The sequence below is a fragment of the Microtus oregoni genome, unplaced genomic scaffold (assembly GCF_018167655.1).
Source record: "Microtus oregoni isolate MIOR12 unplaced genomic scaffold, Mior012 000058F_ref0000040, whole genome shotgun sequence".
In the NCBI taxonomy this organism is placed as follows: domain Eukaryota; kingdom Metazoa; phylum Chordata; class Mammalia; order Rodentia; family Cricetidae; genus Microtus; species Microtus oregoni.
Genome location: NW_024543834.1, coordinates 10,051,942 through 10,079,588, shown reverse-complemented (window position 1 = coordinate 10,079,588; position 27,647 = coordinate 10,051,942). Strand labels below are relative to the sequence as shown.

The window sequence follows — 27,647 nt, the reverse complement described above, 5'->3', positions numbered from 1 at the left end:
ACCTAGATACATAATTTTATACACCTAGATATATAATGTTTCTGTTACAAAATGATGCGCATGATAGAAAATGGATTCTTCAAAACGGGGCTAAGAGCTCACTTAACCATAGGAAGATTTGTCAGTCTGAGCTCCAATAACCTCAGGAGTTTTATGAAACTCTTCATGGCATTTTTAAAATGTCATGCATGTGTACAGGCCTGTGGTGATCAAAATAGCTACTTGTTATGGAAAGGTAATAAATTCATCATTTAAAAATGATAAAGATGGCAAAACAACATTTTATAGAGCAAATTATGATGTCCATTTGTTTGTTTGTTTACACAAGGCTTTTCTATGCTGCTCTAGCTGGCTTGGAACTCACAGTGTAGCTGGGACTAGCCTTAGGTGACCCTCTTGCCTCTGCCTGTTAAGTTCTGAGATTGTACCCACAACATACCATGCCTAACTCTATGCAGATTATCTAATAAGATTTTTTTCCCCTATAATATGGTTATCTCCATTCTAGACAAAATGTCCATTAAAGACAAAGAATCAAAACCAAAAACTCCCTTGAAACTGCCACTTACTTTTCGAGTGTTCTGCTGAGATCTTTTCATTAGCACTGGCTGCGTCTGAGTCCCCTGTCAAACTCTTTTCCCGGACTCCAGCAGCTGGTAGGGTTTCAAAACCATTTCCAAAGCATCCCGTGCTGTTCTCCACACAGTCAGGTCGGTCCCCAGACAAAGCTGCTATGCATGTCTCAAACAGAACCGTACTTGGGAAGTTCTGTCTCCCAATGATGATTTTTCTTCTCCGTTTCAAATTTCCAGAATGTAATTTTTCACTAACGTAACTTTTCTTTAAGAGATGCCTAGAAACATTTCTTCTCTTCAAAGGTTTCTTTTTCTGCAGCTTTTGTTTTCTGGTGCTGTAATTAATATTTTCTTTTTTGTTCCAATGTTTGCCCAACAGTGGACATATGGAACAGCTCTGTAGTTTAGATCCCGTAGCAGTAATTTTATTGGGACCAGCTAAATCCTTAGGATGCACGGCAAGACCAGACACCACCAAGACATCTGCTCCACTGTCGTTCTTGTGAATGACATCCACTTCCAATACTACTGCAGGACCATATGCCCTAAGCTGAAAAACTAAACCTGATTTGCATAGGAAATCTTGAAACAACTGCCTGGCTTCATTATTCCACAACTTCCGTGTAGTAGGTAAGACACCATGCAGGCTACATGGATAGCTCTGCTTTGGCAAACTCATAATTTTCTCAGGAACAGATTTATGATTTGTTGCTTCTGAGTGAGGTATATGAACAGAAAGTCCATAGTCAATCAAAACAAGATGTAAAGATTGATCCAACACTTGAGAAATTTCTGCTCTGCTCCACTGACCCTCCAACTCACTTTTGATCAGGCAATTGGAACCAGGAATCATGTGCTCTAGCGGCAAGGCTCGCAAGGGCTCTGGTAAGTCGGAAAGCAAAGTAAAGAGGTATTGCACTGTATCAAAGAAATCCTCCAGCTGCACACAGAAGTCTGAGGGGTCATCGACAACAGTGGCGATACCGCCATACCGCCTGCCGTTTTGGAGCGGTGCCCAAACAAATGGCTGGATTAGCCAAGGTGACAAAAGAGTCTGGGACTCCAGACTGAAAACAGTACCTGAAGATTGCAGTTTGTTTTCTTCCACCAGAGACGTAGTTACATTTAAATACCAGCAAAGCAACATGCCATCTCCCAACATTTCCACTTCCCAGGCATCATCTAAATATTTCAGAGCAGTAATGCTCATTTTCAAATGGGCAAATAAACACATAATGAACTCAAGGATCATTTTCTTAGAATATGTAAAGCAAATCCATTCATGAGACACGCCTTGTCTTGGAATACTTTTGATCTCTCTACTAAGTACCTTGGTATTATTTACAGGCACTACTTCATGCTGTCCATGATTTATTAAAAAACAAAATACTTTCTCATGCACCCACTGCTCTTCTGTTTTGGGTTGGTACCACTTTAAATCTCTCTTAGATATTGACAAGAACTCTAGCCCCCTTTTAATATTATCCATTGATAAAAAAAGGGAATTATCTTCTTTAGGAATTAATCGTGCTAAATCTGATGTTTTCTGATTTTTCAGTAACTTCAAGTGAAATCCCCCAGTCTTTGATGCATAAATCATTTTGGCTTCTTCAAGCTGTCCATACCTTACCAGTTCAGTAGGAATTTCTACCAGTTGTTGGGAGAGTGGTGTGAAGATAACAGAACCATCATACAGATTTACTCTTCTTGCCTTCGAGTGGCTGTTCTCAAGGATACTAACTTTGTGAGAGATGGCCTGGGGCGTCTGCCATGCCAGTTCCTGTAGCTTAGAACAGGGTGACCAGCTCAGCAACTTCTTGATGACACATTTATCGCCACAAGTTATATTGACTTCCCACTTCTCATCGTGTGTCTTCAAAAATTCACAAGCAATTATTCTGTTAATTACTCCCAAGGAAAAATAATCTGCAATTTTGCCTTTATACATTTCAGTGGGCTCATTCCATCTTATCCTACGAAGAAAAGAATACATTCCCAGCCTGGGGATAGTTAAGAGTTCCCTGTTAACTGAATAAACTTTAGATCCATTTACTATGGCAGTATTACCATGATCAAGAACTTCCACTTCAAAGGATTCTGGCAGCAATACTCCCTTTGTGATGTCTCTGGACATGGTATGGTCACTAGAGTATTCTATATGACCTCTCGCCAGAGGGCTCAGGGAGGTCTGCTTTTTCTGGCCATTTGTTCTTTCATTTAGAGCACTGGTGAGTCCTATGACTTCATTTTCATTCCCAGCAAGTGGAATGTGAAAATTGGCCGGATGGTAGCTAGTGGGTGCAGACTCTTTAACATGGGTACTCAAGTCAATGTGGAGCTGAAGAATCTTTGTGACCGGGGGTCTACGAAGGATGAACGGCCTTTGGGAAGCTACTTGATTTAAGTCTTTGGTAAATAATTTTGATATTGTCTTTTGTGATGTGAGGCCCATGCCACTTTCTTCAGGAATGTGTGCAGACCCAAGAGTGAATTTTCCATTTTTATTTTTAAGTCTGTACTTACAGGGCCTCTTCACTTTGCTTTTTGGTATGGGTCCAACTTCACAACAAATTGATGATTTCAAACTTCTGGCATATACACGTTGGGGATGCATCAATTGATCTGTTTGGTTTGCAGAATGTGTTGCTAGGCTAGTTTTATTTATTGCATTGTGGCAACAGTTGCTTTCTGTGCTTTCTTTCAAAGGAACAGTGAATGCCTGATTTAACCTCTGATTCTTTTCCACACTCCATGCTTCCTTGGAGTGGTTTTCTCCATAAACATTAAGTAGCAATTTTATTGTTTGATTTATATGTTGATACCCATCATATAAGTCTATACCAAGTTGCCCATCTGATTCCCTGGACAGTATTACTGCTTTCAGGGGCTTCCCTAAGAAACTGTCTTCAAACCATCTGTTGATTTCTCGTGGAATATCTATATCTCTAAGATCTGACAGAAAACACTGAATTGCTTGCATGGGTGTAAATAGCAGCTCTGGAAATTGATCAGAAATGGCACACAGCATATTTTCTTCTACAAATTGTTCATTCCCATAGTCCACAAAATAAACACAAGGGCCAGATGACGACTCTGTTGTCTTCACCAAGGCTCTGTATGAGAGTCCATCCTCTATGTATTTAGAGATACACAATCTCATTCTGTTCCAGTCATGCATGGAAGACATTTTAAGGCTAATCATCTCTGTGATTCTTGTCTCCAACATCTCTAAATCTTTACTATTTCTACAAAGCTGGCAATAGAACTTTTTGGGACTATACACATGAGATATATACACATCTTCTTCACTTCCAATCTTTATATCAAAGGAAGAGTAATAGTAACTGTAAAGACTGACTGAAAGTGGGAGTGGCCTTGATAAGAGACTGTAGTGGGTGGAGCTACAACGAAGGAAACATTCATTTGCACTTGTAAGTGATGATTGTAAATCCACTAAGTTACATAAGCATCTAGGGTGTATAAGAACTAAGGCATACACGATACAGGTAAATAATCCTCCACATGAAGCAACGAAATTTCCAAAGTCTCTGGATGCTTCTGCTGTCCAGTCTAATAGATTACAAGTCGTGGGATCAACTAAATAGTTGAGGCAGCATCTGAAAGCTTGGGCTTCTAAAGCAAGAAAATGTGGGTTGATGGCACAAAGATCTTTAATGAAAACTCTCTCTTGATTTCCATAGTCAACAAATATTAGTTCAACTTCTTGATCTGATGCTTGAGTCAAAATGGCAGCCCTGTACCACTTCCCGTCTCTGGAATGCTTAGCCACACAGGCTATCTTCCCAGTCTGATATGGTTCTGGATGAACGCTGTAATAATCTTGAATTTGTTCCATCAGTAATTTCAAATCCTCTAACTTACACAGAAGCTGGCATGAAAAGTCACCTGGACCGTGACAATAAGAACAGTTGACTTCGAGAAGTTTCCCTGGCTTGAACACATATGCCTTATAAGGCTGTGACGAGATCGGTTCAGAACACAAGTTGAAAGAACTGTTTAGATCCAGGAACCTGTGTAACGATGAGAGATTTTCTTTCAGCTTTTCAGAATGACATTTTTCAGACTTAGGTCTTTTGAGAGGGGCAGAGGCCACAACATTTTTATCGTGAAGTGTATCTTTAGATTTTAACTTTAACACTGAACAGTCTCTGACAGATTTGGGAAAGTCTTCTGATGCTACCTCTGCAGACTCTGCATATCCAGCTTGGAGCATCAGGGAGACAACATCCATATTTTCAGGGGCTTCAATATTCTGAATAGTCACCATGTACTTGTCACCTTTTTTTGCTCGAACTTGAAGCAAAATTGCTTTGTTCAGAACGATTTTTTTGAAATAATCTGTTGCTGCCTGTAGCCATAAATCTGTGACAGGAGATACCTGTGCAAGTGAACAGTGCATGGCTAAGGGAGGCAAACCACAAAATTCTGGAAGCAAAACTTTTGCATCAAAAAATGGTATGGAGTCAGTACTTCCATAATCCAAGAGGTAAACATTAATCCAGTAATCATTCATTCCAGTGATGATGGCTCGGTAAAAACATCTGTCCTTGCTATATCTGGCACAACAGAACAGTCCAGGTTCAGGGTTTCTCAGGGTTAGTTCATCATTTTCAGATGCATCATAAAATGTATTTAAAGATTTCATTATGTCTTCAAATTTCTTCTGATGCTTACTAATGCGTACCCAGAAATTTGATGGGTTCAGTACACTCACTACAAATGCTATGTGGGTAGATTCTATCTCCATTCTTACTGTTTTAATAGGAAAACCTGCTTTGAAGTCCTCGTTTTCATTTAGTCCACCCATTGACTGTTCAACATTCCCAATGAAACCATTAATTGCAAAGCTGCCTGTATCAGAAGTGTCTGCCTCACTCAAGGCATTGGAAATGTTTGACTCAAATTCAGGGCAATGTATTTGTGTGCCCAGAGTCCTCAGCAGACACTTAGTATTAATTACAGATTCTTGAGACTGTAAAGTCACATAATACAAACGTTCATCCTCACTGAACCAGTCAATGTGGGCATATACTATTTGCCCTAATAGGGCTTGCCTAAATGTAGTCAGTTGTCGTTTTCTTACTTCTGGGTCTGGACAATGTAAATACGTCAGAGAGCATGGAAATGAAAACAACGGTGCAAAAATAAAATCCTGTTTCAGTTTCTTCACGTGAACGGAGGGTATAGATTCACTGCTGCCGTAATCCATGAACCAAATTTTCACTTGATTGTTGGGCAACAGCTGCTGGAGAATTCCTCTTTGCCACTGTCCATTTGTCCCTTTAGCAACACACAGGAGTCCAAAATTATCACAAGTATGGTTGTTTTCTTGATCTATTGTGTTGTAATGCAAATTCATACACTCTGTCAAGTCTTCTAGCTCTGGAATCCACTTGAGTAACTGGCAATAAAATTTCTCAGGACTCAGTGCTGATGACACTTTGACGCTGTCCAAACTTCCCACCGGTATAGAAGGCTGGAAATTATCTAGGAGATACTGAACATCAAGTGAAACACTGTTATTACTTAATGATGACTCGGGTCTTTCTTGGTGTAGGAGGTCTGGCATTGGCTTGGGGAGTTCCTTTAGTATCTCCACAATAAGACGGAATGTATCCCTATCAATGAATCTTCCTAATTGCAATTCAAGAACTTCAGATATAACTTTGGGCGCCTCAAGAAGAATCATTTGAAGAGGCAAAACTGTTTGCATATTGACTTTCAGCTGTATTCCTACTAGTGACTTGAAATAATTCAAAGCCTTGGGAGACCATTTCTCTCCAACTGGGAGTATGTTGGCAAAAATGCCAAATACAACTCTGGGAGGGAGCTCAAATAACTTGTCACAAGCAGAGGCTACCCGAGTCCCATCGACTCTCAGCTCTTCTCCCCGATCAATGAGCAGCACTGTGTAGAGTTCGTTGGTCTTCCCCACCACTATGCCTCTCTGCCATTCTCCAGTCACCTTTTCCTCCACCAGACAGAACTCATCGACTCTCACATCATTCTTCACTTTGGGGATATATTGTATTTCCCTCTGCAATATGTGATAGTCAAAGTGACACTCACGATTGCTTTTGCCTTGAAATTTCACAAGAATATCCTTGTGACACTCGATATTTAAAACTGTCAGATCCACATCTAAAAATGTTGGTAATAAAGATGTAGAATTCATTTTCTAAAAAAAAAAATAAGTACAAATTAGCAGATAGGTGGCTATCAATACTATATAAAATTGGTCTTATATAAATTTGGTAGATAATACAAAGCACATGTTTTTACATTCATTTGGGGGGAGGTGAGACATATATGACACAGTGTGTGAATGGATCTCAGAGGACAACCCGTGGGAGTTAGTCCTTCTACCATGTAGGCTCTGGACATCAAAGTCACATCATCAGGCATGGTGGCATGTGCCATCTCATCAGTCCTCACTTTTTAAAATCATAATCAAACATCTTAGCAAGAAAATGTATGTACTAGGCAAAATATTGTTGACATAAGATGTGCTGAGATAAATACTCACCTTTGCACACCAGAAAATCTCTCGAAGATAACAAGACAAAAGAGTGTAGATAATTATTGGAATACACAGAGGTAATCCTTACTTCCCAGAAAACTTAGCAAACTTATACTAGATAACAGGTGTGGTATAAAGGAAAAGATAAATCAGGTTCACTAGTGACTTCATTTTCCTCCTGGGAAAAAAAAAAAAACAAGCTTCCTTTGGGGCTTCTAATAACCAGCAATTCAAGGGGACAAGAGAAGAAAACAAGGGCAGATATAAGTCAAAGAGGAGGCAAAGTGTGCAGTCTTTCTCTTGTGCTAACTTATTATGCTTGGACCCTACCAACATCATTATGCAGAACAGGGCTATTCACTGACTAGGGAGCAAAGTGCTGAGGCCTAAATGCCACTAAAGTAGGATAATCCTGCAAAGACAGTGAAGCCTGAGCAGACTTAACCCTCACAGAACCAGCCACAAAAAGAAAGAAAAATTTAAGCCATGAGAGATAACTTTGCTTCTATTTTGGTCTCCATATCTAGAAAATTCTAAACATAATAAATATAAAGAAACTTTAAAATACTCTCAGTGTTCTAGACTGATTTTGAAGCGAACCCCAGCGTACATTACTGAACACTATTATAATGTTATTATCATGTCCTGGCTCTGGCTGGTGGACCCATCCTTTCAGCAGCACACCATCTTTACTTCACAGCCACAAAGGGACCAGCAGAGCTCCTTTGTCAAATCTATGTATTTTGTGGTGTATTAGCCAATCAAAGCCCAAAGAAACAAGGAAGCTGTATGAGCAGGTCCTTAAAACACCAGAGGCCAATCCCTCCAGACCACTATTCTTCCATTAATCCAAGGGCTCTCACAAACTCACTTCACACCAGTGAAAAAGAAAAAAGAAAAAAAGAAAAAAATTTAAGGCTGGCTTACCCATAGCTCGCACCTAAAGTTAATAGCACACCAAAACAGATTGCTGAGGGATTATACTCCAACCCAGTGGGGAGTTTCCTGAAGAAATCATTGGAAATCTTCACAGTGGACAGGCATACTTATCAGAAGAAAAAGTTGTTTAAGTTGAAGATACATACAGATTTATGGGCAGTAGTTAATGGTTTCCAGAGAGCAGCAGGAATCTATAGGAAACAGCTAGGGAGATGTATTAAAAGGGGGTGTGAAGAAGTGGTTTGCAGGAGAATTCTCACATAATGATGCTCATCAAAGACTGTGGAAGACATTAATTGTGTAAAAACAAAATCTATTCTGTGGGTGTCAATCAATCAGCCTCCAATACCTGCCTCCCCCAAAGCTTACTCAATGGGATCATGAAAAAAGTTCCTGCGTTGTAGACAAAAGCCAAATCTTCCTTCAGCTACTGACCACCTAAAATTCAGAGAATATTCAGGAAAAAAATAAGCCAGGAACTCAAAAGCAAATCAGTAATTTTTTGTTTTTACAAGGCCAGCTCCATCATTTCAAGATCCTATCCTTGCTCTGTGTAGGGGTCTTGAGGGAGGTCACTCACTATGGAGTTAGAAGTATGCTGTGTTAACACGATCCAGACATTGGGTTTCACTTGGACCTCAAGTAGTGGTGTGAAATCTGATACTCTTGTTTCTATCTCTAAACAAACTCTAAGCCTATGAAATGAGAGGTTTAATTAAATTAGGGCTTTTCAAACACCTTTTTTTTTTCAGCAAGAAGTCATTAAAAATAAAAACAGAAAACTCAATAAAAATATATTCATTGATATTCTAATAATCTTGAGTTTATACAATTTAATTATAAAATTATCAAATGAGAACACAATCATCCTAATGAATACAAGTTCACATAATGTTTCTTATTTTTGAATCCCATTCCATAATATTGAAAATATTTAGTTTATACATCTCTAATTGCCCATTTGCTTCCACAGTTGTGCATCAAGCAACACAGAGAGATGCAAACAAAGTATATGAGGAAGTCTAACTTAGACCCTCCACGAATTCATCACATAGACTTGTGTCCTCTACTTTAAAACTTAGTATACATTTAGATATTCTGGTTTTGAAAACTCAATTGCATGTTTAATTAATTAATTGTTTAGTTTTAATTAAGTTCAAATTCAAAGCTTGAAATCTTGAAGTAATTTTTATATTAAAATTTTGCAGTATTATAGGTCCTCTAGGGTTTGAGAAAAATGTAATATACACTAAAAATTGATGCTCATTTTATGTGTGTGTGTCTGTGTGTGATCAAAGCAGAAGCAAGGAAGGGAAGGAAGCCATCAAGAATGAACCAATCTACTGCAAAGAACTGTAAAGGAGGATTAAAAAAGTATATTGTTTAATATGTATAAAATATCACAATGAAATATAATTTGTATTCTAAGCAAAAATTGTTTTTAATTAATATGGAGGATTCTTCATATATTGAATTTCCCTGACTCTATAGAATACATTATAGTGATGTCACTCCTTTGAGTTTGCCTTCTATAAATTAGCATCAAGTTAAGTCTTCCAGTAAGGCCAAATAAATATGTGAGCCATATTTCTAATCATTAGGCCTATAGCTGCACTAAACAAAAAGGACACAGCTTTGCTTTAGTTTTATCTTTCTTTACTCGATTGAGGCGAAATTTACATAACATAAAACCAGCCATTTTCAAGACTGCAACCAGGGACACTCTGCAACCACTGCCTCTACCAATTCCTGTACTTCCTGTCACCCCAAAGAAAAACCACATACCCATTGAGCATTATCTCCCCATTATGTACCACATCCCTGGAAACTCCCAACTTTCTATAAATTCAGGTTCTTTCCCCTGAATATTATATATCTGTGGAATCTTGCAATATTGGCTCCTTTGTGGCTTCTTTCATTTAGCGTAATGTTCTAGATTTCAACCATGCCATTGTAACAACTATTGAGACTTTATTCCATCTTTTACATTTTTCCTTTGTTCCTATTTTAACCTCGATGTTATTCCTTTCTGTGTGTATACAACTTGTGGTTTTCTTTTATAATATTTGATTTGGTTTTTTTGGCACTAGTAGGAATTGAATGCGTGTCAGGCAAGTGCTCTCCCACTGAGCTACAGTCTTCTCTCCGCTCCATTATTTTAGTGCTGTGACTTAGCATATAAAAATTATGCCATTGTGCCTTGTTCTAGTTTATCCCCTTCTTCTTCTCCCACACCCATGCTTCCTGACCCTCCCCAGCCCCTCTGGTTTCCTTCTTTCCCTCAGATAGTCCCCTCTGCTACTGTCACATCAGGATTCCTTGTCCTCTCTTTTTAGCCTCCCCGAGATCTCTCATGCTGCTCACGATCACCTTTCTAAATTTATGACCCCCCCCCACACACACACACAAGGTGGGGTGTGTGTGTGTGGTATTTTTCCCTAATAGATTTTATACTGTTTCTTCAGTGTATGTTTTTGACATTTGACTAGAGTATACCATGGGGAGGTTCTTTTCTGTTCATGTCCATTTGAGTTCTAAATACCTCATGTGTTCGGATATCAGTTTTCTTAAGAGTTGGAGAATTTTCTGCCATAATTTCACTTGAACAGATCTTCTTTGCCTTTAGTGTGTACCTCCGTTCCTTCTATTCCATGGATTCTTGGATCTGTCTCTTGATTATATCGCAGTTTGGGGATATGGTGGTCATTGTCATTTGTTTATTTTATTGACTTTGTCATCAACCCTCGGTCAGTCTGCTTGGTCAAAGTTACTGGTGATGGACTCCACTGCATGATTACTTAATTCATTGAGGTTTTTAATGTCCAGGCATTCTGTGGGGTTTTTTTTGTTTGTTTGTTTTGTTTTGTTTTTTTGCTAACATTTCTGTTCACATTGTCGATCTTTCTCATTCCTTTTCAAATGTTTTCTTCAATGCAGCGAATGTTTCTCTCCAGGTCCCATATTAAATCCATCTGTCTGTATGTATCCTCTTTGTATTGCTATCCATTTGAGGGGGCAGGAAGCATTCAAACTCTTCATCTGCTATTTTAGCCAGTTTATTATTATTTAGTATGTTTCAGTTACTTAAGTGAAGACCTGTGATCTTTTAGAGAAGCCATGTTCTAATGCCTTTTCCTACTTCTGGAAATTTGTTTTACTTGTTGAAATTTGTGCAACTGTGGTTCAGAAGTCTTCAGTCTTCCCTGGAGATGGTCTTTTTGAGCACACTGCTCTAGGAAGCTTCATCTCTAGCACCATCAGCGAGGGGAATATAAACTGCTTTTGTCTCTGCTTCTCATCCCCCTGACAAGAATCCACATAACCGAGTTGTGTTTGGTTTCCTTCCTTCTGCTGTGCTTCACATCTTTGTCTGGACACTCTGAGGTTTCCCTTTATTTCCTTCGTGTGTTTCTGAAGCTCTTTCTCTCCTTGGCTTACAGCCGAATTTTACTTATTCTAAATCTCCCTTTCCCAGCACACACAGAAGCAGCTTCTAGCCCACCATCTTACCACTTCAGGGATAAAATTAATTTGATCATCTGTTTAACATATATAAATGCAGAATCTAAATATGTAGACAATATAAAATGATTAATTCTTGGTTTCTTTTTTAATGGCAAGTCTTCCAGTCATAGTATTGTGTACATATGTCTCAATTCAGATCAATAACACTTCCACTTCGAGCACTTGTAGGGTGTGTGTACCTAGGGGCCCCAGGGTCTATGTACTAAAGAGTATAGGTTAAAACCTATTCCCATTTTGCTTTCCATGGGCTTAATTTAAAATCATAACAGAACAGTCCTTCACAGCAACAATACTTTAAATATTTAAAAGCTTTTCAGTACATTAGTTTAACCGATTTTCACAATGAATTTTTCATTGTTCAGGCCCAAAACTGAAGGTCAAGAGGTTCAGAAGCACCAGCCCAGATTTCTGATGTTCGTCCCCACTGTATTATCACCCCCAGTTTTTGCCATTGTTGGGTTACATGAACCATATAATTATGAGGGGAAAAAAACTGAAAATAAGAATAAAGTTTCAAATACAAGGAAAACCAAAGCAAACAAGATCAGCTTATTAATTCTTCCTTTTCCAAAAATGTAGGCTAATTCTGGTGAAATTCTGGCCAAGAACTTGGCTAAGTCATCCTGTATTAAATTACTCAAATTCTAAGTGTGTATCTATAACCTGGATTTCCTCCTCTTGATTTCTGTATATATTCAAGTTTATTTCTAAGTTCTGGTTTTAATTTTAGTAGAAACAAATCAGTGCGCAGTATTTTTATTCTATGTGTTTACAAATTAGAACATTGTTTTTTACTGGCATAAAAACACCACCTACAGCCAATTCTGGCCCCAACAAAACATTTTACAATGCCTAAAGAAATATTTGGTTGTGGAGAAATATGTATAGCTCAATAAAAACAATAAAAAACAACAAAATAAATATTTGGTTGGTGCTACTCACCTAAAGGGGACAGTGCTACTGGCATCTAGTGGGTAGAGGCCAACAGTGCTGCTAAATATCCAAGAGAAGAATCATATATATATATATATATATATATATATATATATATATATATATATAATCTTCCAGGTGGTGGTGGCACACACCTTTAATTCCAGTACTCTAGTGGCAGAGGTAGGTGGAGTTCTGTGAGTTTGAGGCCAACCTGACCTATAGAGCAAGTTCCAGCACTGCCAATACACAGAGAAACCCTGTGTATGAAACAAAAAAAAAAACAAAAATAACAACAACAAAAAATTACCTAGCCCCCAAATTAAGTAATGCAAGGTTTGAAAAACTTCTTTAAGAAAAGCAAAAATAAATCCCAGATAGAAAATTAATGCTTTTTAAACAACCTAAAAGAAAGAAATGTGAAAATATTTCTCTTATATTAAAGAAGTTTTTCAAGAGAAAAAACCTAGAAGTCATAAAAAAGTATGCTTTTGAAATCATAGTAAGCAAAATGAAGCTTCTTTTAAATGCTAAAAATCTATTTAATACACTAATGGAAAGATTTTCTCAAGTCATGTATTTTCAGTTACCTATGATTCCACTCTCTTGTATCTCAGAGTTTAGGAATCAGTTCTTCTTGTCTGTGTTGCTGTAACACTGATCTAATAAAAAGCTTCTTTCCTCTGCAATGCTAGAATCCCACTCAGTCTTCCTGCATGAGCCCTTAATTCTGAATTGCACCGACCTGTAATAGTCCCAGGATTGTGAGCAATGAGCTCTTAGAGATACAAGCATGTACTTGTTGTAATAGGAGCGGTGGGGCTGCGTCCCCAGCATCCCGGCCGCCTGTCTAGCTTATGCCCCAAAATAACAACATGCAAATTGTATTCTTTTAAATACTGCTTGGCCATTAGCTCTAGCCACTACTGGCTAATTCTTGCACCTGGACTAGCCCATTTCTAATAATGTTGTAGCACCCCAAGGTGCGCTTACCGGGAAGATTCTAGCCTACATTCATCCTGGGTCGGAGCTTCATCGCCTGTGTCTCAGAGAGCAGAGATACCGCATCTGAAGAGGGGAGCATGCGTCTCTGAGGGGAGCATGGCGTCTCTGCTCCAGAGAGCAGAGCTGTTGAGTTTGAGCTCACTTCCTCTTCCTCCCAGCGTTCTGTTCTGTTTACTCCACCCACCTATGTTTTAACCTATGAGGGCCAAGCATTTTCTTTATTGCTTAACCAATGAAATCAACAGATTGATATATGATACTCCCACATCACTTCCCCTTTTTCTGTTTAAACAAAAAAGGAAGGCTTTAACTTAACATAGCAAAATTACATATAACAAAACAGTTATCAAGTAAAAATTACAATAATCTTTATCATAACTAAGGAAAACTATAACTAACTATTCTTTAACTCCATCAAAGACTCCAGAAGAATACAATATTACCTAAGCAAACAAAAAGTAAGCAACTTTCAAACTCTAGAAATGACAGAGACATCTCACTGCCTGGACAGTCACCCAAAGTTCCTCTGTACCGTTGGGGCATCCATCTTCGGCCTACAGGCCCATAGTATCCAGAGACATTTCCATGAAGCAGGACATTTCAAAGTCAGTTCAGTCACTATCTGTTGTGTCCTACAGAATGTCTCACAGACTCTTTCATGAATCAGGAACCCCGAAAGATCATCTCACCTTTAGGCAAGTTCAATAGTCCTCTCTCTGCGGGTTCTCTGTGTCCAGTTTATGCAATAGTCCAGGCAAGAGCAGTTTCTTGCCCAAATGGCTATTAAACTCCATAAGGATCCTCTTCGATACCCATCTTCCTCTTGAAGTAGATTGGTGCTGCCAGGAGCAGAGTATCTCATTGTCATGAAAAGTCCTAAGTTATTAAAACATTAAATGCCATATTCTGCAGTCTTTGAAAGATATGAAGAATGTCTATCTAAATGAAATGTATCTTATATATCTAGAAAATCTAACTAACATGACTACAAGCTTGACTATTACTGATGATTATCCATTAACCTATATTTCTTAATTATACATTACATTTTTTAATGAACTACACAATCACAATATCTTAATCAATAGCAGAAATATGCATATACATATAACAAAATTGACCTTAAATCTCTATCAATAAAGCAAAATCTATACTAATACAAATTATTCATATCTATATCATATCCCCCTTTAAATGTTAAAGAACATTTATAAACCATATTTGAGAACATGGGCGCAGTTTTTTTTCTCTCCAAACTGCTTCCTGCTGAATGGGGGCGTCGTTAATGAGGTCTTTCATGGTATAGCCTGTGTGCTAGTTTCATCTCAGTTGGCAGTTGAGCGAAGCAATTTTCTGAAGGTGTTTCACAGCAACCCTTCAGGAGGGCATGGTCCATCATACCATATCGGAATAGAAGAAATGAACAGGGTCTCATCCTCTGTGAAAACAAAATAAGAAACTCCTTTCCAAAGCATCATGTCCTTAAATCCAAATTTCAAAGTCAAGGCATTTTCAAAGTATCTATGTTGGATTAGTTCAGCAGCATTTATAAATAAATATCTTTTAGCAGCTGTTGCTCTTTCCTCAGCATTCAAACAATTCAAAGAGAGCATAATAGCATACAGTATCAAGATTCTCTGTGTATTTTCCATCTTTGTGCAGCTTTGTTTTAACCTCTATTTTGTTTATTTTTACTCTTAACTCTTTGCTTTTTGAGACAGGTTCTCTGTATCTTTGACCTGGAATAACTCTGTATACCAGGCTGTCCTTGAACTCTCCTAGGCATTTGGGATTAAAGGCATATGCTACTACACCTCGAACTCACAGAGATCTGTTTGTCTCTGCCTTCTAGGCACTGGGATTAAAGGCGTGTGCTACCACACCTTGAAGTCACAGAGGTCAATCTCCCTCTGCCTCCCAAGTGTTGGGATTAAAGGTGTATACTACCACGCCCAACAACACTCTTCCTTTTTTTTTACTTTAAGAACTTCAACTTTTAGCTTGCATATATTTTTAACACACTGTAAACCATTTAGAAATTTTCATTGTCTTTGAATCTCTCTTTACTATATATCTCTCTTTTTCTGAACACATGAGTCTTCAATTTACCAAGCAATATCAGTAGTACTGAAGCCGTGGCTTTGCCGGCTAGATGTAGCCCATTCCTTAGCTTTCTGCCATTCCAACCTTGTGGCTGAGGTACTGGCCAGAGCAGCATTCAGTGCCACAAGTCTACAGTGTTTCAAGGTCCTTGCCATCAAACAAGCTGCAACAGACAACACTCAAGTCCTCTCTCTGTAGCTGGCCCTCCTGCCTCAAACAGTCAGAGTTTGCCCTGGCAGGACGGCCCAGAAAGCCGGAATTTTTAAAACAACACAGGTTTTTTCCTGCTACTGCTGAAAACCAAAAAGCATGCATTCAGCTTTTCGTCAACACCGTTTAAGTGTTTCGTGGCAGGACCTCTTAATGAGCTGCAGGGTTTTGCAGTTAAAGCTGAGTTAGGAAGCCTCTCTTAGATGAGAGCGCTTGCTTGCCTCTAGCAAGCAGAGTAGACCCGAGAAATTGTTGCTACCAAGAAAACATGCTTTACTCTTTCCCAAGCATTCTCAGGTTTTCAGTGGATACAGTTGTCCACACGTCTGGGCGCCACTCTGTTGTAATATGAGCGGCGGGGCTGCGTCCCCACCCCCCTGGCCTCCTGTCTAGCTCATACCCCGAAATAATTACATGGACACTGTATTCTTTTAAACACTGCTTGGCCCATTTCTATCTAGCCTCTTCCAGGCTAATTCTCTCACCTGGACTAGCCCATTTCTAATTATCTGTGTAGCCCACGAGGGGGCTTAACAGGAAGATTCTAGCCTACGTCCATCCTGGGTCGGAGCTTCATCACATGTGTCTCAGAGAGCAGAGCTATCGCATCTGGAGAGGGGAGCATGGTGTCTCTGCTCCAGAGAGCAGTGCTGTCGAGTCTGAGCTCACTTCCTCTTCCTCCCAGCATTCTGTTCTGTTTACTCTGCCTACCTATTTTTTAACCTATGAGGGCCAAGCAGTTTCTTTATTGCATAACCAATGAAATCAACAGATTGATATATGACACTCCCACATCATGTACTAACTATCCTGCTACCCAGGGACTTCTAGCTTCACTAAGGGAGAACTAGATCTTCAGAAAGAATGTGGAGCCCCGTGGTCTAACAAGCAACAGCATTGCCTAGATCTGGATACTGTGCCTTGTTATTGGTCTCATTTCCTCTTGTGGCCCCTCCCTCTAACACTACCACAGCTGCATCTGCTTGGGCTTCCTATAAACATCCTTGCCTACAGGTGCTCTCAGCACACAGCTCATCCACTCGCCTCTCTCTGAGTTTGGGCCAGAGTATTTCCTGCTAGATGAGACCATTCTAACTAAAATTTCTTCTATGTGAAAATTAACGGAACTAGTGTCCCTTCCTAACATCACCTCGTCTCTCTCTCTCTTCCTTTCAACCTCCCCTCCCTTAAGTTATATTAATTTAGTTGTTCTCCAACTTTTGGTCTCAGGTTCTCTGAGCACTCAAAAAAATTATTAAGGGCTTCAAACTGTTTTTGAATATGTGGCTGACATCTACCAACACAAGAGAACTATAGTTTTGAAATATTTAGCAATCAATTTTAAAATAATAAATTCAGAAAATGTTAGCATAAACATTTTCAAGACAGGCAATATTTTTCAAAACAGAAAATGATGAAGAAGAGTTAACTTTATAATGTGCACAAACTATAATGTTTAGTGCTTAATTAAAATAGCTGGGCTCTTGTACCTGCTTCTATATTCAATGTGTTTCAATAAATTTACTAGGTATATATATATATATATATATATATATATATATATATATATATATATGAATATGATCTAGACACAGAAGAAGACATAGTAGAGAGGGAAGATGGTTTTTGATCGGCACAAAAACTTAGTAAGCATTGTTTCTAAGCAGTTACTTAAAATATGCAAAAGAAAAATAAATGGAGGAATATGTTACACTCTGCTAGAAAATCCACTGGTTTGTCTTGAGATTGAACTTTCAAACATGAATGAGTTCATAAGATGCTGTATCAATTTGTATGAAAATATTGGTGTAGCCACTTATACAGGACTAGCATATCCAACAGCGACACGATCAAATTAATTAACAGTGCCAGCAACCTTGTCAGAAAAATCATCAAGTCGTGACAGGACACTAATTTTCTACTTCTCTAAATTTTGCCTTAGAACTTGAGTTTTGTCGCTGACAAATGCTACCTGCTGTTTTCCTTAAAGTGACAAGTTTGCTTCACCCTGCAAGATCCCCAAAGGTAAATAAGAACACCTTGTCAGGTTGTTTTATGCAAAACACATAGAGGAAAAAGCAAATTCTGTTTGCAGCTCAGATCAGTTATCACATGTCAACACCACTATAAAGGCCTTTATAAATACCTTTCATCCAATCACCTGAGATTATATATTACAAATATATATATATATATATATAATATTTATATATCCTCAAAAGTCAACCTGCAGTACCATCACTAGTGCTCAATAAAAGGTAATGTTACATATAATTGGCACCTTTTCACCACAAGTGTTTGGTAGTGAAGAATACAACGACTATTCATAGGCCTCGGTGCCCCTCCTCAGTCCACACAAGCAGCCAGTCACGTGGCTCACTGCTGCTTCTGTGTCACCATGGAGGACTAATGCCATGAAAGGGGCACCAGGATAACTTATGAGGCAAGGATATTTCCAATAAAGAGCCCTGGAAAACTTACACTTATGAACAAGAAATGAAGATGAACTGGAGAGATAGCTCAGCATTTAGAGAACACTTCCCACTATTCCGGAAGATTTGAGTTCCCAGAGCCCACACTTGATACTCACAACTGCTTCTAATTCTGTCTCCAGGAGATTGGATACCCTCTTCTGGCATTTCTGCAAACACACGCTCACAGATGCATTATTAAAATTTTGTCAAAATGGTAAAATGAATCACTAAGTTGGACCCCTAGCTCATAAAGCACTTAAAAGTTAACTCAAAGTAGATAAAGAACCTGCCTATGAGACTCACAAAAAAAAAAAAAATCCTTAGAATAAATGTTCAAGACTTAAATAAGCCACAGCTTGGTTCCTGAAATATAATTATGAAAGTCTAAATAACAAGGAAAAACATATAATTTGAAAGATCATAAATTTAAAAAATATGTTTGTTTCTTAGAGAAAACTATGAGAAGGTTTGAGAATTACGTAGGAGAGAGTATTTGCAAATATTCAATGAGGAAATTGATTCACAATATAAATAAATATCTCCTAAACCAAACAATAAGAAGATACATGAAACAATTCTAAAATAAACAAAAATTAACTAGGGATGGTCAAAGGAGGATGTGCAGGAGTAAACACACGGAAACTTGCTAGATAGAATGAGTTACTAAGGAAATGCTAATTAAAAGTGTAGTGAGCTCCTACTTGCAGTTCCACCGTGGGGGACAACAGTAGTGTCATAGTATCACTGGAGAACCACAGTTAGTGTGGCTGTGGGGTCCTGCTATATTGCTGATGAAATTGAAAATTGACACAATCAATTTGGAAAACAATTGCCCCTTCAGGCACTTAAATGGCAACTTCACATCCAGATGTATTGCCAGGAAAACAAAGACCATGTATCCACACAAAAACCCATCCTCAAATGATCATAGAAACATTACATAGCATCTTAAAGTAAGAATCTATCCTACAGGCCAGTGTGCTGGATGGATTAACGCAATGGGTTTGTCCTCGCAGAGGAGTATGAGTCACGTTTAAATATGATGAGACCTGCAGGAAGGATGAAACCACAGAAGTGAAACAAAAATGATGCAAAAGGTTCCGTATGTTGGGACTGGAAAGATGACTACCTACTAAGATGGTGGTAGATATCCTTGAGTGTAAGTACAAAGATATATACCCGCTGGTGTTCTTAAAGGAAGGTTACTGCCAAAACTAATGAAAGAAAGCAAAATAAACTGAAACCAACAGTAGGTGGATGCGGCTGCATGCAAGTCTCTAGAAGAATAGATGATTGTTGAAATTTGGGGGTGACTTAGATGACCAGACCTGGAAGAAAAGTATATCGATCCTTTGCTCAAATCACGGTGAAATAAAATGCGTAGGTGTTACCAGGGAAGCCAAAGATGTGATGTTCTAAGCAATTTTAAATAAGGAGCCAAGAAAGCTCCAAGTAAACCCAGAAACACAAATGACAGTAAGCCACAGTTAAGGAACAAAGAAGAGACCTAGAAAGAACTAGAAGGACAGATTAAAAATGAAATATTGGAAAAAATTGTCTAGGATCAACTGGAATCCCTAAAGAAATGGAAATCGAAAGGCCTAGAATTCAAGAAAAATGGGAGAGACATAAAGGTGCCCACTAAAGAGCGTGCAGGGTCAGAACAAGCGAATATTGATTATGATGAAACCATCTGTAACAGGGACAATGAGAGGACCAAACAGAGAGGGGCAAGGAAGGGCCTGCCTGCACCAGAACAGCAGGAGATAGAAACATGTTAGGGCCCCAGCTTAGATTTCCATCTTCTCTTTGTTCTCAGACACTTAAAAAGAAAGCAAACATAGGACCACTTCAATGTCTCCCTGTGCAAAGAAAGATTTGTGTCTTCTTTATGCTGTTTTCCAAAGGACAAGATGTTTTAAACGTATGTTTCTGCCCCCTTTTTCTGATGATACAAATATGAAAAGGAAGACTCTTCGTAATGCCCTTTGTGATGTAGGAATGTATTAGCACTAACGTACCAAATGTATACCGTCTAAGAATTAAAAAGAGAAATAAGAGTGGCCATTTTTAAGATCCTTAGTTGTGGAGCAAATGCAAATCAAAACTACATTTCAACTCTATCTCAATCCAGGCAGAACGGCAATTATCAGGAAACACTGACTGAATGTACCTGCGGCACTCACATGGTGGGAGTGGGGCGCTCCTACACACCCCTCCGGGGAGGGTAAATTATTACAGCCGCTATGGACATTTTACCGCAGTTTCTTAACTAAAGGGCGGCACGTGACCCAGCTGCCCCGCTCCTGGTGTGTGTCTATACAATGCAATCTAAGTCAGTATCCTACATGGATATTTGCACATTCACAGCGATTGCTCTATTATTCACAACAACCAGGATGTAGAATCAGCCTACAAGTCCATCAACACACAAATGGGCAAGGGAAGTAAGGAACACATACATAATGGAGTTTTATTCAGCCATAAAGAAAATGAAATTGTGTTATGTGGGGGGAAATGGATAGAACTGGAAATTATTCTGTTAAGTGAAATATGTCAGACACAGAAAATCATTGGATATTTTCTCTCGTGTATACCCCTTAAATTTAAAAAAAAAAGGCAGCAAATGGAGTATTTGACAAGGAAGCAGGGAAACGACACAAAAGAGAAAGCAGAAGGTGATAAAGGGTGGCTATGACAAATACACACGATATTCATGGCGGAAAATGTTACAATTAAATCCATAATTTTATACAATAAATGTATGATAATAAGAAACTAGAAAAATAATTAAAGACTATACAGTCATAAAAATAAAGAATGAAATATTTTCAATGGTCAAGAGTATGAAATAAAAATAAATATTACAATAAAATGGACAAAATTTTTAGGAGTCATTATATTACAAAAGTTACTATATTATAAGGCCGGACGTGTAGGATGCTTGTTTAGCATACAGAGAGCCCTGGGTTCGAGCCCCATTACAGCATGAACCAGACTTGGTGGCATGTGTTTATAATTCTAACTTCTGGGTGGTGAGGGCAGGAGAATCAGAAGAAATGTCATTCTTGGCCCATAGCAAACTCAAGGCCAGCATAGGATACAGAAAAGCCTGCTTCAAAAAAGATTATGTGTGTGTATGTTTTATATATATATATATATATGTGTGTGTGTGTGATGCATAAAAAGATGTCCAATGCTTATTTCTGTAGGGAAATGCCAATTGAATCCCACCCAAGTACTACTCCACACCCTGGAGAAGGGCTGTAATTAGAGCATAGCCACGCCAAGCATAGGCGAAGATAGGGTACAATGACTGGAAACGTCACAACAGGCTGTCACACTGCGAAGTTTGATAGTTTTATTGTAAAAACATAAACATATTTGTTCCTTTGGCTCAGCCAGTTCACTCCCACATCTGAAAAAAATGTAGACGGACAAAACATGTAAGGAGACTGTGGCAGATTTGTAAAGTTGAAAATGAGATTAACACAAATGTCAAAAGTGAGAATAATACAAATGTCATTCAAAACACAGCAGGAGAAGCGACTGCAGAGGAAAAATTTCATTCTATGTCACACAACAATGAAAAAGCAATGTGATGTATACCACAGCACAAATGAGTCAGAAAAATATGCTGAAAGAAAACAGCAGAGAGAGAAGAGAGAAAACACACACAGGTACATAAAACTCTAAAAACAACAAAATGCAAACTGCCCTGGGGGAAAACTCCCAGTGGCTGCCTAGCAGAAGGGCATCTCATCAAAGGCAACCCGTGCTAGGCGATGTGTTTATTATTCTGTTCATTACAGTGTTATTATGACTGTGCACATGTTTTCAACTGTCATCAAATTAAACACTTCAAATATGTGCAGTTTGCTGTGGCTCAGTTATACTCTCTCTAGTAAAGCTGTAAAACACAGGGACCTGGGAGGAGCGGCACAACCTCAATGTTTACTAACGGTGGGCTAGCAGAAAGATGGCAGGCTTTTTTTCTAATTAATATATATTCTAATTAATTAAATTAGTATATATACACACACACACACACACACACACACACACACACACCATATTTTTACTAACTTTTGGCAAGACTTTAGAAATTTCATTTAGTTTGGGGGGAAAAAATTGCCATGCCAACAACGGGATAGTAAAATATTTAAATGCAAAGAGAATGGAAGGATGCATAGAATACCATTAAATACTACCTAATGGAAAAGCAGAAGACAGTCTCCCTTTACTCCCTGGTTGAACAGACATGCTGCAAAGGACTTGCTTGTTAGTTTTTCATTCCAAAAGTGGGGAGTCAGGGAGAAAACATTTTTGGGATGTGTATTTGTTACAATTAAGTAATTCAAGGACAAAAAAAAAAATTAAAACGGTAGCTCATACATTCATTTCTCCCTGTGTCTTTCAATGTCACACCTCACGAAAGAGCGCTTGGACTGTATGATTGCTGGGGCGTAGGCCCCAGAGAGCGGTAGAATAATCACCGTTGGAGCCTGAAGAATGGGGACCTACAAGGGTCTCTGGAGACCTCCGGCCTGGGGAAGGCCGTTGCCCTGGAAGCTAAAAGTCACTGGCGGGTCAGGGCAGAAAAAGAGGAGGCAAGACACAGAGCCTAGAGCCGAGAGAAGCCATAAGAAGAGTGAGCTTACCAACAACCTCAGCACTGGCAAGGCCCACGGTTCCGGGAATGCCCGCGGGGTGGACCAAGATGGCAGCGAACTCTGTGCCTGCTAGTGCCCAGGATGTTGCTGACCCTGAGGCCACGCCCAGAGAAGAAGGCGAACAAGCTGCATGAGGGAGTTCCCCTCTCATCAGCTGCCTGCAGTGGAGGTTGCAATCACAGAGATTGAGGCATTTTTTCCCCTTGTGTCTCAGAAGGTAGCCAAGGGTAGACTGGCAGAGTCTGGGTATAGCTTGTTTGCGTGTGGCACGCTGTGCGAGGGAAGAGGGTGACCCTCCTGTTCTCTGTTTGCCCAAGAAAAAGACCCAGTTTGTGACTGTTCAGGATAGAAACCTGGACGTCTCAGCGAATTTTCCAATCAGTCCATTTCTCTAAGTTTTCATATTTAATCGGCATAGTTTTGATAATTCCATTATTTATCCTAAAATATATATTTCTGATTATTTCCAGCCACAGTCTATGTCTTGGTTGTATCACTCCCTTTTTTATTGAAGAGTTTTTTAAATCTCTTTTGGTTAATCTCTTTGTTTTCCATTTTGCCTTTCATTCCTTGACTTTATCATTTCCTTTTCATTTCTTTGAATTTGTTCAACCATTTATTCTTGTCTTCTTCAACTGAATTTTTGTTGTTTTCATTTTAAACTTTTTTGTTTCTCAAAAAACTACACTTAACAAATTTCCTTCTAGACACTGTTTAAGTTGTAGAGTTTTAAGTTTTCATGCAGATTTCTTTATCATTCACAATTCAAAATGTTCCTGGTTCCTAGTAAGACTTATTTTGTTGTTTACACTCAGTTGGTACTTACCATGGTGTGGTGGTTTAAATGATTGGCCCCACAGACATGTATATTCCAATACCTGGTCCCCAGTTGGTGAAACTGTTTGTGAAGGATTTGGAGGCATGGCCTTGCTGAAGGAAGTGTGTCACTGGGGTAGACTTTGAGGAACTGGTAGGAATCTCAATTCTCTCTCTCTCTCTCTCTCTCTCTCTCTCTCTCTCTCTCTCTCTCCCCCTAAGGAACTAAAAGCTGTTTCACATCACAAGTTGCCTTGATTATGGTATTTTGTCTCAGCAACAGGAAAGTAACTAAGTCACTGGGTCCATTATTTTCTATTGGTCCAGCTGTTACCTTTCTGTGTTGCTTCTTTGTGTTTTCTTGGATATACTATAACTAATATGTAACTTTAATGTCTTTCTTTGCTAACTCTTTGCTCCTCTATTCAATCTTAGAAGCTTGTGGAATTAACTTTTGGTCATGACACTAACATTGCTGATTTTTTATTCATTTTTTCCACTTTGTTTTACATTCTATTTGGCTGTTATTTCTAGATGCTCTCTCACTGTCCCCAGTAATGCCTTCTCTGGGAACTATCCCAGCCTTATTTTTTCTACTTGTTTTGTACCCTGCTACTCACATCATATGCTGTTTACTCTTTTCCACCTAGGAAGTTATTCACTTGGGTATTGCCTTTTCGTGATCATCCTACAATTTTGATTCTTATTTAAGCCAAAACTTGAGTAGATTCTAGAACTAATGACTTTAGCCTCATCGTAAACAATACAAGGGGTTTGCACATTCTGTGACCTGTAGACGTCCTTCTTTACCACTTGACCCTACTTTCCTCACTTGGTCTCTGCTGAAGGGAGTCTCTGGGAAGACCCAGTGAGCAGAGTATCCTCAACACTTCACTAGCCTTGGACTCAACTTCAGATGTCAGTGTAAATGCTGTTTCTGCTAAAAAGCCTTTGGAGTGAATGAAGTGACTGACCCAAGGGATACAGAATAATATTAAAAGACTCAGTCCCTACATTCTGACCTTGTGTGTGTATACTCTTCAACGATAATGGTCTGTCTTAGAAACCAAAGCAACTCCAGGCCAGAAACACTTTGTCAGATCTCCTGTCTCCTTCGCTTCCCCCATTGCCCCATTCACAGTTCACAAAGTCAAAATATGTTTCTGTCATCTCTGTATGCTATTGTTCATTTCCCTGGAGTATAAATTCCCCTCAGACACCTAGTAAGCAACCATTCAAAATATTAGCATTAGCAAAAAATTTTGTGACCCCTTTATGTCTTAGTCTATATTGTTTGTATTCTGCAAGAGGCAAACATGGCATTTGAAATAGCATACCCTAATGCAATGCATGCTGAGTTGTTGATAGACATGCTATACAGTCAGGTAATAGCTACCAAATTTAGCAAGAAAAAATACAGGGTGCAATTAAATCTGAATGTCAGATAAGTAGCCAGTAATTTAGTATAAATATACTATTAGAACACTGAACTATTTTCCTGAGATCCAGATTGAACTGAGAAGTCTTCTTTCACCTGGCAACTGTAGCAAAAGTAATATTTTCATCCATCTCTCTGACATCTTATAAAGCAGACACAGTGTGCCTGGGGGATAGCTCTGCTATAGAAAACCTAAGAATGTCAGGAAGGAGTTTGAGTGCAGAAGTACTTGATCTTATGAAGGATGCATACCCCAACTGGAAGACTCTGTAGACATGAACACTATACGAGAAAAGTGTATAAACTGATTATAAAACAAGATCTGATTGTTGCCAGTGTATATGCCTTAAAGGTTTGCTAACAGTATGTTGCAGATGAATTTTCTATAGAGTGTGTATATCAAATATCACTGAAATGAAGGAAAAAGATTAGCAAAAGCATGTTGAAAACAATAGTGTATGTTCTGAATATATCCATTAAATAAGGCACTTTAAGTAAAATGGTAATAGATACAGTTTGGTAATTTTTAGGGGGATTTTTGTCAAGGTTCTCAGAAATTAAGAAAGTAGATGTCTCTAATGTCTGAGTAGAAAATTATTTTTCAAGGCAGATAGTCTAATTTTAGTACTTCAAAAGAAGGTTCAAGTATCTAGGCAATCTATCAATCAATCATTGGCAATACAAGAATTTAAGAATCATCTAACTAGATCATGCTTTCTTTTATTAACCTCACCAGTGTCTCTTACCTGTGCTAACAGGTAAATAAATATTTATGGATCTTACTATTTAATGTCTGTCTCTCCATCAGTGAGACTCACAAAATCAACACCGAACATTTTGTTTATCTTCCAGGAACGTAAATGAGTGCCTAAATGGGCAAATGCCTTCATGTGCAGGTTCTGTTTGCCATCCTGGCAGTTCTGGTTTTCTCAGGAGCAGAGCGGGGATGGAACTCTGCCAAGCATCGGGAAATGGACGGCTCAGCGCAGACAACAGGACTCCTTTGCTTTCTCAGTCTTTCTCCTTTTTCTTTTCCTCTTTTTCTCCAGGGCGTCACGTTTTACAAAAATGAATATAAATATAAACCTGATTTGCCAAACTGAGTATAAGACACAGTGTGTGTTACTGCTGTTACCATTTTCTTCTCAGTGTGGTGATTTTCTTAGTACACAATTTTTTGGTCGTGGGCAAGTTCCTTTGTCTCTGTAACCATTGGGACACAAACAGTCAATCTGCCTGTTCCCAGAGCCAGCCACTGAAACATTAATTTTATTTTCTGTTCCTCAGCTTAAGAAATCATTTAAATGCTCCATACCCAACATATCAGATACTTTGGTATTTCCTCTCCTTCTCGTGGTCTAACAGCCTAAAGTCAAGCCCATTTGTTTTTCAAGTCTCTTCTACCTGCCTTCTAAAATGCTAGCCCTAACTAAATTGACTGATAGATTGTTTTTAAGGTAGCAGAAAGACTGTAAGCTCCAGAAGCAGTTGGTGACTACAAATAAATTTTCCTTTTCAGACACAGCAGGGTCAGTGCTCTTATGAGCTCGCAGTATTTGTGACAGTGTACACAAAACCCACACAAGCTCAAGCCAGACAAAATCCCGTCCTAGAGAGAAGAGGTGGGTTAGATGCAGATCTATTGGCAATAGTTAACTGCTGGGCGAGATGAAGAGTCAATTTTATTCAAGTGTGTGATCCCTCATAGGTCAACAATACTCCTGTGGATGCCCACACACACCTGAAGTATATGTACAACAGAAATTGGACATTTGTCTGTTTGTTTCTAAAGAAATGAGTACACTAAGTTGAGTAGTGAGAGGATGGTAGCTGAATATGAACAAAATACTTTGTATGAAATTTTCAAATAATTAATAGCAATAATTAGAAAGTATCTTTGGGGGATATGACTAGTCTTATTATAACTTGATGTGCCATATTTGTTGATATTCCTGGGAGGGCTGTCCTTTTCTTAAGGAAAAGGAGAGGGAGTGGGTCTGGGGGAGAGGGAACGTAGGAAGAAGGGACTGAGAGAGACAAGGTCATGATGTAATGTATGAGAGAAGAAAAGCAAATGAAAAATGTTTCTTTTTCTAAGATATCATGGAAGTAGGGTCAGAAAGAATAAAAGATCCAGAGAACAAGGAGGAGTGATATAAAATGATGTCCTCTGGGCGTACTGTGGCTGTGGCATGCCAGAACTCACAGAAGCTGTGGTCACCTATACAAGATATGCACAAGATAAAGCCAATTAAAATTTCATCATGATTAAGGAAAAGATCATCTTGCCCTCAGCTGAGGAGCTATTGGTAGTTGATAGCTGTTGGGTCGGGGAGTAACATTTTGCAGGGGATATATATCCATTGGCAGATTGCCCATGGCCCAGTGGATGGCTTCATATCCATGGGCATACAG

General features: G+C 38.8%; 1 protein-coding gene across 1 annotated transcript; it reads right to left on the bottom strand.

Annotated features, from left to right (window-relative positions):
• Positions 1-534: 534 nt before the first annotated feature.
• Positions 535-6,771, bottom strand: Tdrd15 (tudor domain containing 15). Its single transcript, XM_041639374.1, has one exon. It carries the CDS (start codon positions 6,769-6,771, stop codon positions 535-537), a length of 6,237 nt encoding a protein of 2,078 aa, XP_041495308.1.
• Positions 6,772-27,647: the final 20,876 nt, after the last annotated feature.

Bases quoted from the DNA above. Each gene is read 5' to 3' on its own strand.
- Tdrd15 (XM_041639374.1), bottom strand. From the start codon at position 6,771: ATGAATTCTACATCTTTATTACCAACATTTTTAGATGTGGATCTGACA.